General features: G+C 38.9%; 1 protein-coding gene across 1 annotated transcript in view; it reads right to left on the reverse strand.

Annotated features, from left to right (window-relative positions):
* Positions 1-459: 459 nt before the first annotated feature.
* Positions 460-12,500, reverse strand: part of LOC135105720 (neuralized-like protein 4) — a 58,103-nt gene continuing 46,062 nt past the window's right edge. Inside the window, 4 exon segments of the mRNA XM_064014145.1 lie at positions 460-2,251; positions 9,410-9,536; positions 11,965-12,123; positions 12,475-12,500. The exon segment at positions 12,475-12,500 is cut by the window's right edge and continues 58 nt beyond it. Coding sequence (XP_063870215.1) covers positions 2,041-2,251; positions 9,410-9,536; positions 11,965-12,123; positions 12,475-12,500 — 523 coding nt within the window. The 3' untranslated portion in view covers positions 460-2,040.

The following is a 12,500-nucleotide window of genomic DNA, read 5'->3' on the forward strand; positions in this document are numbered from 1 at the left end:
CATATTAAATTTGTGGATATCTCCATACAGTCAGATATGTGATCAATCCATCTAGTTAACTTGAATAGACTGCAGCATAAGATGCATTATTTGCACTTTTAAAAGCTGAAGTGTCATAGCAGAAAAAACACATGTACCTGTCAGGGGTAGAGTGTTCTTGATAGATTCTTACCAAATGTGAGTCTCTTTGAGACACATGAGGACTTTGTTGTTATGAATCATTTATGGGTCCCTTAAGCCTGTGCATTGAAAGTTTCAAATAGTTCCTGGCATTACCTAAAAAGCTGCACTCACTTCCCTCACAAAGCCAGTACTTTCACTGCAGACCATGCGCAAAACATTTTATATATATATATATATATATATATATATATATATATATATATATATATATATATATATATATATATATATATATATATATATATATATATATATATATATATATATATATTGTGATACATGTTGCCTCAACAATATCCTCTTCCTCCTGTACAAGAAAGAAATCTATAAAGTTTTACTAACCAAGTTTTCCTGCCATTATGTGAGCACAGAACACTCTTGCTGCCCGCTGACCCTGACTTTGAGCCATGACTGAAGAGCGAAAAAAAAAAAAAAAAAAAAAAAAAAAAAAAAAAAAAAAAAAAAGGGAACACAAGTTGTGTTCAGACTAGTACACATACACTCTGGCTTACACACAAGATAATTTTACACATGTATGCTGATGTCTAATTCCTGATTCTTACAGCCCTCATCCACTAATCATGTCTACACTCCTTGTAGTGTTTTACTTGATAGCAACTTAACTGTGAAGTGTTTGAACTTTTTTCCCAGAAATTCATCCTGTAAAAAATTGCTCCTGACACTTGGTTTCAGATATTACTAGTACTCAATAGAAAATCTACTGGTTACTTATATATTTGCATAGTAATGAAGCATTATTCTTTTGATACTATTGGAAATTATTAAATTTTTACTCCAAAAATTCACAGGTACTATTTACTGTAGCTGTACCTACTTGCACACTAAACACATTGACATTCTGTGACAGAACTAATGACTTAAGAAAGCACATTTTCACTCATTTACTTTCCTGCACAACTACTGCGTGGAATGTTTCTTATGTGCTTTGTTCAGCAGGGCCGGAGCGCTTGCCACCCAGGACGGGGCCAGTAATTGGGGTTGTCTTTCTAACAAGACAAAGGCCAGTGTAGTGACTTTCATGTATCGTTTCAAACACATCTTATCTTTTATTGTAAGTAGTTTCAAAGAATTTAAAATCTTTGAATGGTTCAGGAATCAGTGAAGTGTGTGGGCTTATGAAAATACTCAGAAAATCATTAATGAGACATTGAAAACTGTGATCACTTTTGTATCATAATTCCACAAGTTCATCAAGAAATTAATTACCCTGTAAGGACACAATGCATACCTCTACATTACTTTTTATCATCGTTAGACATTCTGCATAACTTTATCAACTAGTTTGCCTCATGACAAGCTCACCATTCACTGGGATTGCATGAACCACTACTTCCAATTCCCTCTTGTCCATGCACAAGATCACAGCTTCCATGACCTTACAATAAATATCTTCTATGGAAAATTTCAAGTATAAAACTATTGTAATAAGTGAAATTTATGCTGGATTTTTAATCAACTCTCAAGTGATTCCAATCCAGTTATTTTCAGGACTACTATACAACACTAATTAGAGAAGGCTGTGGCTGGATTTACAGAGGTGCATCTTTGTGTTAGTGCCGTGAACAAAACCTTCAGTACCCAGTGGCCTAAAACTGCCTGTGTGGGCCTCCTGGTGGCTGGTCCGGCCCTGTCGTCCAGCCTGTACTTGTACTATATTATGCATACATATCTTACATATTATTCGACTGGATTCACATCACGGGACCTTTACAAATTGCAGAACAATGTACATATCAGTATTTTACTTGGAGGGAAGCAGTAATATAAAGTTTCTTAAGAAAAAAGAAACTAATATGAATTTGAAAATAGCCACTCTCACAATTTCACTTGAGCACCTCACTTTTCCTCCAGACTGACAAGCAGAGCCAGCAGCTGGGTGGCACCACGCTCCTTGGTCACCCACTCAATGGTGTCTGGGTGGAGGTGGGTGTCAGGTGTGGGTGTCCATGGTACTGATGGAGAGCCAACTTTATAGGAGCCTGGCTTGACAGCCACCTGCAGAACCACTCGCACCTGCACTCTCTTCCTGGTGCATGGGTCCACAAACCTGTCAGGCAAGTACAATGCTGTACATGTATATACAAAACACCACTCATAAGCAACATCCTGTCTTTTCAACTGCTAAGGCTTTTTCTTTTTTTTTTATGTAGGAGAGAGACTGCTGGCCAAGGGCAACAAAAATCCAATATAAAAAAAAGCCCACTGAGATGTCAGTCCCAAAAAAGAGTCCAAAGTGGTAATCAGAAATTGAAGGATAAGTGTCTTCAAACCTCTCTCTTGAAGGAATTCAAGTCATAGGAAGGTGGAAATACAGAAGCAGGTAGGGAGTTCCAGAGTTTACTAGAGAAAGGAATGAATGACTGTGAATACTGGTTAACTCTTGCATTAGAGAAGTGGACAGAATAGGGGTGAGAGAAAGAAGAAAGTCTAGTGCAGTGAGGCTGTGGGAGGAGGCTAAGCATGCAGTTAATAAGATCAGAAGAGCAGTTAGCATGAAAATAGCGATAGAAGATAACTAGAGATGCAGCATTGCGGTGATGAGAGAAAGGCTGAAGACAGCCAGTTAGAGGAGAGGAGTTGATGAGGTGAAAAGCTTTTGATTCCATCCTGTCTAGAAGAGCGGTATGAGTGGAACCTCCTCAGACATGTGAAGCATACTCCATACATGGATGGATAATGCCCTTGTACAGAATTAGCAACTGGGAGGAGGGGTGAGAAAAACTGGCAGAGACGTCTCAGAATGCATAACTTCATAGAAGCTGTTTCAAACAGAGATAAGATGTGAAGTCTCCAGTTTAGATTATAAGTAAAGAGCAGACCAAGGATGTTCAGTGCAGAAGAGGGGGACAGTTGACTGTCACTGAAGAAGGGGGGATAGTTGTCTGGAAGGTTGTGTCAAATTGATAGATGGAGGAATTGAGTTTTTGAGGCATTGAACAATACCAAGTTTGCTCTGCCACAATCAGAAATTTTAGAAAGATCAGAAGTTGGGCGTTCTGTGGCTTCCCTGCCTGAAATGTTTACTTCCTGAAGTGCTGGATGTCTATGAAAAGACATGGAAAAGTGCAGGGTGGTATCATCAGCATAGGAATGGATAGGACAAGAAGTTTGGTTTAGAAGGTCATTGATGAATAATAAGAAGAGAGTGGATGACAGAACAGAACCTTGAGGAACATCACTGTTAATAAATTTAGGAGAAGAACAATGACCATCTACCACAGCAGCAATAGAACAGTCAAAAAGGAAATCTGAAATGAAGTTACAGAGAGAAGGATAGGGGCCATAGGAAGGTAGTTTGGAAGTCAAAGCTTTGTGCCAGACTCTATCAAAAGCTTTTGACATGTCCAAAGCAACAGCAAAAGTTTCACCAAAATCTCTAAAAGAGGATGACCAAGACTCAGTAAGGAAAGCCAGAAGATTACCAGTAGAGTGGCCTTGACGGAAACCCATACTGGCGATCAGATTCAGGTTGTGATACTTCAGGTTGTGAAGTCATAGATGTTTAAGAATCTTCCTCTTGAGGATAGATTCAAAAACTTTAGATAGACAGGAAATTAAAGCAATAGTATGGTAGCTTGAGGGATTAGAGTGGTCACCCTTTTTAGAAACAGGCTGAATGTAGGGAAACTTCCAGCAAGAAGGAAAGGTAGATGTTGATAGAGTTGGAAGAGTTTGACTAGGCAAGGTGCAAGCATGGAGGCGCAGTTTTGGAGAACAATAGGAGGGATCCCATCAGGTCCATAAGTCTTCCAAGGGTTTAGGCCAGCGAGAGCATGGAAAAACATCATTGCAAAGAATTTTAATAGGTAGCATGAAGTAGTCAGAGGATGGAGGAGAGGGAGGAACAAGCCCTGAATTGTCCAAGGTAGTGTTTTTAACAAAGGTTTGTGCAAAGAGTTCAGCTTTAGTGATAGATGTGATAGCAGTGGTGCCATCTGGTTGAAATAAAGGAGGGAAAGAAGAAGAAGCAAAGTTATTGGAGATATTTTTGGCTAGATGCCAGAAGTCATGAGGGGAGTTAGATCTTGAAAGATTTTGACACTTTCTATATTAATGAAGGAGTTTTTGGCTACTTGGAGAACAGACCTGGCATAGTTCCAGGCAGAAATATAAAGTGCATGAGATTCTGGTGATGGAAGGCTTAAGTACCTTTTCTGGGCCACCTCTCTATCATGTATAGCATGAGAACAAGCTGTGTTAAACCAAGGTTTGGAAGGTTTAGGTTGAGAAAAAAAGTGAGGAATGTTCGCTTCCATGCCAGACACTATCACCTCTGTTATGCACTCAGCACACAAAGATGAGTCTCTGACACGGAAGCAGTAGTCATTCCAAGGAAAATCAGCAAAATACCTCCTCAGGTCCCTCCAACTAGCAGAAGCAAAATGCCAGAGGCACCTACACTTAGGGGGATCCTGAGGAGGGATTGAAGTGATAGGACAAGATAAAGATATGAGATTGTGATTGGAGGAGCCCAATGGAGGGTGACAGCATAAGCAGAAGGATTTGAGGTTAGGAAAAAGGTAAAAAATGTTGGGTGTATCTCCAAGATGGTCAGGAATACAAGTAGGGTGTTGCACCAATTGCTCTAGGTCATGGAGGATAGCAAAGTTGAAGGCTAATTCACCAGGATGGTCAGTGAAGGGAGAGGAAAGCCAAAGCTGATGGTGAACATTGAAGTCTCCAAGAATGGAGATCTCTGCAAAAAGGGAAGAGAGTCAGGATGTGCTCCACTTTGGAAGTTAAATAGTCAAAGAATTTCTTATAGTCAGAGGAGTTAGGTGAGAGGTATACAGCACAGATAAATTTAGTTTGAGAGTGACTCTGTAGTCGTAGCCAGATGGTGGAAAACTCAGAAGACTCAAGAACATGAGCACGAGAGCAAGTTAAATCGCTGCGCACGTAAACGCAACATCCAGCTTTGGATCGAAAATGAGGATAGAGAAAGTAGGAGGAAATAAAAAAAGGGGCTACTGTCAGTTGCCTCAGACACCTGAGTTTCAGTGAGGAAAAGAAGATGAGGTTTAGAAGAGGAGAGTTGGTGTTCTACAGATTGAAAATTAGATCTATGACCATGAATGTTGCAGAAGTTAATGAAGAAAAAAGTTGAGGGGGATGTCAAGACACTAAGGGTCGTTATCAGAAGAGCAGTCTGACCTGGGGACATTCATGGTCCTCTCCCCAGATGGGGATCCTGAGGCTGGTGTTGTACCCTATATTACCATGACAGCCTTCTTTTCTTCTTATCTTACACAGGAGTCAAATTCTGTGTTTTAAAATCACTAACACATGATGAATCAAAAAGATAAGGCCAAATCAACTGCAATGAAGTCTATCTAGTGAAAACTTGCAAGGATTATAGAAGCATCACAATAAACATGTGTTTGGTGTAATAGTTTGGTAAAGTACAATTTAACATATGTAGCATGGATTTATTATTTTTTTTTTAAGTAAGAGGGCCATTGGCCAAGGGCAACAAAAATTTGAATAAAAAAAGGCCCATTTAAATGCCAGTTCTCACAACAAAGCCATATAGAATGATTAAATATCAAAGGACAAGTGTCTTGAAAGCTAAATCTTGACAAAGTTCAAGTCATAGGAAGGAGGAAATACAGAAGCAGGCAGAGAGTTCCAGAGTTTATCAGAGAAAGGGATGAACAACTGAAATACTGTGAACTCTTGTGTTAGAAAGGTGGACATAATAGGGATGAGAAAAGAAGAAAGTCTTGTGCAGTGAGGCCACAGGAGGAGGGAAGGCATGCAGCTGGCATGATCAGAAGAGCAGTTAGCAAGAAAATAGTAGTAAAAGATGGTAAGAACTGTGTGGTGATGAAAGAAAGGCTAAAGATAGTCAGTTAGAGGAAAGGAGCTGTTAAGACAAAAAGCTTTTGATTCAACCCTGTCTAAAAGAACAATATGAGTGGAAACCTGCCATATATGTGAAGCATACTCCATACAGGAACAGATAAGGCACCTGTAAAGAGTTAGCAGTTGGGGGGTGAGAAAAAATGGCAGACTCAAAATGCCTAACTTCATAGATGCTGTTTTGGCTAGAGATGAGATGTGGAGTTTCCAGCTTAGATTATAAGTAAATGACAGTCTAAGGATGTTCAGTTTTGATGAGAGACAGTTTAGTGTCATTGAAGAGGGAATAGTTATTTAGAAGGTTGTGTCGAGTTGATAGGTGGAGGAATTAAGTTTTTGAGGCACTGAATGATACCAAGTTTGTTCTACACCAATCACAAATTCTAGAGGGATCAGAAGGCAGGCATTCTGTGGCTTCCCTGCATGAGATGTTTAATTCATGAAGGGTTGGATGTCTACAAAGTGATTTGGAAAAAAGTGCAGGGTGGTATCATCAGTGTAGAAGTGGATAGGATAAGAAGTTTGGTTTAGAATATTACTGATGAATTATAGCAGGGGTTCTCAACCTCTTGCAAGCTGGGCCCCCCAAAGCTGGTTCAATGCAGTTGTGGCCCCCCCCTCCTCCCTGCACCACCCACTCAATCCCCTCCCCAACTATGCCATCATAGATAGATAGATAGATAGATAGATAGGTAGATAGATAGATAGATTGAATTAGATAGATAGATAGCCCTTGACTAGGCATAACAGCTGCATTTCCTTTGTAATAACAGCCATTGAGTACGTGATTTTCCACGATTTCTTTTCCCCTCCCATCCTGTGTTCACACCCCCCTAACCCCCAGTGGGGGCAGTCCCCCTGGTTGGTAACCACTGAATTATAGGAAAGAGGTGGATGACAGGACAGAATCCTGAGGAACACCATTGTCAATAAATTTAGAAGAACAGTAACCATCTACCACAGCGGCAATAGAACGGTCAGAGAGGAAACTTGAGATGAATTTACAAAGAGGAGGATAAAAGCCATAGCAGAGTAGTTTGGAAATCAAAGCTTTGTCCCAGACTCTGTCAAAAGTTTTTGATATATCTAAGGCAACAGTGAGAATTTCACCAAAATTACTAAAAGAGGATAACCAAGACTCAGTAAGGAAAGCCAAAAGATCGACAGAACCCATACTGGTGATCAGATAAAATGTTGTGAAGTGATAGATGTTTAAGAATCTTCCTGTTGAGGATAGATTAAAAAAACTTTACAGAGACAGGAAATTAAAGCAATAGAATGGTAGTTTGAGAGATTAGAATGATCACCCTTTATAGAAGCAGGCTGAATGTAGGCAAATTTCTAGCTAGAAGGAAAGGTAGATGTTTATAGACAGAGTTGCAAGAGATTGACTAGACAAGATGTAAGCATGGAGGTACAGTTTTGGAAAACAATAGGAAGGACCCCATCAGGTCCACAAGTCTTCCAAGGGTTAAGGCCAGCAAGGGCATAGAAAGCATCACTATGAAGGATCTTAATGCATAGCATGAAGTAGTCAGAGGTTGGAGGAGAGGGAGGAACAAGCCCTAAATTATCCAAGGTAGAGATTTTAGCAAAGGTTAGAGTGAAGAGTTCAGCTTTAGAAATAGGTGAAATGGCAGTGGTGCCATCAAGTTGGAATAAAGGAGAAAAAGATGAAGAAGCAAAATTATTGGAGATATTTTTGGCTAGGTGCCAGAAATCACAAGGATTTTGACACTTTCTATTAATGAGGGACTAGTTTTTGACTAGTTGGAAAACAGACTTGGCATGGTTCCGGATAGAAATATAAAGTGCATGAGATTCAGGTGATGGAAAGCTCAAGTACCTTTTGTGGGCCACCTCTCTAACATGTATAGCACGAAAACAGGCTGTGTTAAACCAAGGTTTGGAAGGTTTAGGTTGAGAGAAAGAGTGAGGAATGTGCACCTCCATGCCAGACACTATCACCTGTTATACACTAAGCACACAGAGATGGGTCTCTGACATGGAAATAGTAGTCATTCCAAGGAAAATCAGAATAATACCTCCTCAGGTCCCCTGAATTAATAGAAGCAAAATGCCAGAGCATCTCCGCTTTGGGGATCCTGAGTACAGATTGGAGCAATAGGACAAGATACAGATATGAGGTTGTGATCAGAGGAGCCCAATGGAGAAAATGGGGTGACAACATAAGCAAAAGGATTAGAGGTTGGGGAAAGGTCAAGAATGTTGGGCATATCTCCAAGACAGTCAGGAATACCAGTTGGGTGTTTCATCTCTTGTTGTAGGTCATGGAGGATAGGAAAGTGAAAGGCTAGTTCACCAGGATGGTCAGTGAAGGGAGAGGAAAGCAAAAGCTAGTGATGAACACTGAAGTCTCCAAGAATGGAGATCTCTGCAAAAAGGAAGAGTCAGGATGTGCTCACTTTGGAACCTAAGTAGTCAAAGAATTTCTTATAGTCAGAGGAGTTATGGGAAAAGTATACAGCACAGATAAATTTAGTTTGAGAGTGATTTTTTAGTCATATCTAGAAGGTGGAGCGTGAGCATGAGAGCAGGTTAAGTCGTTGTGCACGGACACATAATATCCAGCTTCAGATTAAAAATGAGGATAAAGTAGGAGGGAATAGAAAAGGGGCTACTGTGAATTGCCTCAAACACCTGTGTTTCAGTAGGGAAAAGATGAGGTTTAGGAGAGATGTGGTGTTTTACAGAGATTGAAAATTAGATCTAAGGCCATAAATGTTGCAGAAGTTAATGTAAAAAAATTGATGGGGGGTGGGTGTCAAGACACTTAAGGTCAATACCAGAAGAGCAATCCAACCTGGGGGACATTTGTGGTCCCCTCCCCATATGGGGACTCTGAGGCTAGTGTAGGAGTTGTCATATTTAATTTAGAATTTTGAGTGAAGGCTGTGCATGTAATTTGGTGCATGTAGTTTTGTGTGAAGGAAGAGGGTTGTCTTTAGAGGGCAGGCTGTGACTGCTCCCTTCTGTTGTGAGACACAAAGGGAAATGTTCAGTGAGGTCACAGCTGGTTTATTGGTAAGTTTACAGCACCTGATCCAGTGCTTCAGATCTCACTGAGTAATTATTGTTTTGGCACAAACTACTCTCTATTAACATAGCTTTAATTATCATAGCCATTAGATCAAAGCAAACAATTAAAAAAATATCATTACACTATAATGAAAATGCAGGAAGACTGACTGAAATGTGAGCAAAATTTATCTTATTGCAATATCTAAACAAAATATATGGGATCACCTGTCTTCACCTTACTCTGTCTTGTGTGGTCTTATTCACCAATGCTAAATGAATACAACATGACACCAATACTCACAGGACAGGTGGAGCGAAGGGCTGAGCTGAGGCGTAGGTGATGGTAGGGGAGAAGCAGAGCTGGGAGCCATCACTGTCATCATCCTTGCTGCGACGGCCAGCAAGGGTGGAGCTCACACCCAGCTCCCCTGCAACCAAGTGCTATTAATTGTCATTCATTCTTCTTTACATTTTTTTTGCTGGCAAAATGAACTGGAGCTATGGTGTAAAAGGGAAATGCTATTTTTCTCCATCAAGCCTGAGATTAGAACCTGAGATATCTAAGGTGTTGTAAGTCCAGTAAACCAACCAGTGCATCATTGGCCCACTAGATAAAGAAATAAACAATAATAGTAAAAATTATTACAAATCCATCCATCCATCCGTCCATCCACACATATTGTATTTAATGGGTTATAAGACACGCCTTTTTTTCCAAAAGTCTCAGAAAATGAGCCTGCATCTTATAAGGCAAAGGCTCAGCTTTGGGGCAGTGGGTAGTGGTAAGTCTATGGCAACAGTGGCTCTTAAATCAAACCCCAAACATCTTTGCACATGTATACAAAGTGATGATCACTTCTGCACTACAAAAACAACTCTTTTTTCCAAGGTAACAATGTATAACAGGTTGTACTTATCGGTAATTCACATAAGATAACACGAGTCAGGAAGAAATTAAGTGACGACACTTACATTGCATATACCAAAACAAATTTGTGGTCAGTTACACGCTAAACCTGGCGACACACGCAAGATTCACTGCATTCCTTGGGTAAGATGCACCTTCATACAACTGAAATTGTGCCTATCTTTTAACATTCTTACCTTGCATACATGTCAACAAAACTCAAAGCTAATGAGAAACTATTTATTTATTTTTTTTTTAGAAAATAGCTCACTAACTAACAAAACAAAAGATTTTATAAGTGAACAGAGCGTCACGAGATAGGGCAGCTTGTGGTGATGGTCTGCACAATATTCATGCAATACAGTTTATGCAATAATGTTTAAAATTTCCAGATTCCATTACCCCAACATAATGGGGTAATGGTCACAGAAATGACGTGTTACAAATGACAAAATTTGCGAAGGAAAAATATTGGGATTTAATAAGCATCTGAATATATATGAGAGGGCTTCAAATGTCAGGTTAAACCCTTCACTTCATATTCAGAGATTAAATCCACTTATTTATTTATTTATTTATTTATTATTATTTTTCTCAATGCCTGCCCAAACTGAGGTGCACCTTATAAACCCGTGCATCTTATAAGCTGTCAAATATGGTACATATACCAAGGCAGTCTCTCCCAAAAAGTTTGGTAGCCAAAACAAGGCACACTCTTGCTCTCATTTTATGCAGATCAACTGCACAGCTTGGACAGCTTAGTCTAGAATAGAGCTCCTTCATAGCAATTAAAAACCCAACTGCCACAAACCTGTGTGAAGCTATCAATGTGTGCCACCTCCCTTGGAAATTGCAGAGCCTCACCATTCCTCACACACTCACAACTGCTCTCCATCAATTTTTGTCATGCATAATTATTTTACTACAGTCCAGTGTTGGTCTTCCCTTTAAAGGCCTCTTTCACACTATCTATCCATTACTTACATGACTTATCTAACAAGTTCACAACTTTTATACTTGATCTTACTATCTTCACCAGCCTATCATCCTTCATTCTCTTGGCATATATAAACCATCTCAGCACACATTGCTCTGCCTATCCTGCCAAGTCTCACACAACACCAGTTCTCCTTTTCACCTGATTCCTGACTCTGTTCATCTGAGTTATTCCACACAGGTTAAACTGTGTTTAAAAAAAAAATAAATAAATAAAATAAATAAAGAAAGAATAAAAAAAATAAACAAATAAAATAAATAAATAAAATAAAAAAAAAATAAAAATAAATAAATAAAGAATAAAAAAAATAAATAAATAAAATAAATGAATAAATAAAATAAAATAAATAATAAAAAAAATTAAAAATAAAATAAAATAAATAAATAAATAAAAATAAATAATAGTAATAATAATAATAATAATAATAATAATAATAATAATAATAATAATAATGATAATAATAATAATAATAATAATAACAATAATAACAATAATAATAATAATAACAATAATAAAAAAAATAATAATAATAATGAATAAGACTTTCTTCTTTCTCTCACACCTATTCTGTCCACCTCTCTAATGCAAGAGTTAACCAGTATTCTCAATCATTCATCCCTTTCTCTGGTAAACTCTGGAACTCCCTGACTGCTTCTGTATTTCCACCTTCCTATGACTTGAATTGCTTCAAGAAGGAGGTTTCAAGACACTTATTCATCAATTTTTGACCACTGCTTTGACCCTTTTGTGGGACTGGCATTTCAGTGGGCATTTTTTTTTTATTGGATTTTTGTTGCCCTTGGCCAGTCCTTCCTACATAAGTAAATAAATAAATAAATAAATAAATAAATAAATAAATAAATAAATAAATAAATAAACAACACATAAATAACCAGCAGGAGAAAGACACCCAATGACTGCTGCACCACAGATCCATGCTGACGCCACTCACCTGGGAAGAGTAGCTCTCCCTTGTCCAGCATGCGCCGCACTGCCCCGGGCCGAGTGCCGTGGTAGGCCATGTGCCACGACTCATTGTTGTCCCCCACACCACTCACCAGACCGAACCTACACCAGCCGAAGGGTTGTGCATAGTGCTTGGGTGGGTTCCCTGTGGAATTGTAAATGCAGTGTTATTTGCCAAGCCAGATTTTTCCTTTTCATGTGGTGTTAAACTGTCATTACTATCTTTATTATTACTAGTCACACTTGTAAATAAAAGGGACTCTATTACCCTTTTCAAGAAGAGCTTCATTAAAGAAACTGTCACCTATTACATTTCCTCAAACATGAAACTGGTAAGCTATACAGGCAAACAGGGTAGTAAAAGCATAAACCTGATGGCCATTCAGATGCCTTTGTTTCCTCATTATATTCACACCTGTTACATGCTATGCACAAGACTGGCAACATCCTGGCACAAGCCTATACTGTGTCATGATACTTGTGAGAAAGGAGTTACCTTTAGTGTAGTAAGGCTCATCTCCG

This window comes from Scylla paramamosain, chromosome 12 (genome assembly GCF_035594125.1).
Source record: "Scylla paramamosain isolate STU-SP2022 chromosome 12, ASM3559412v1, whole genome shotgun sequence".
NCBI lineage: Eukaryota > Metazoa > Arthropoda > Malacostraca > Decapoda > Portunidae > Scylla > Scylla paramamosain.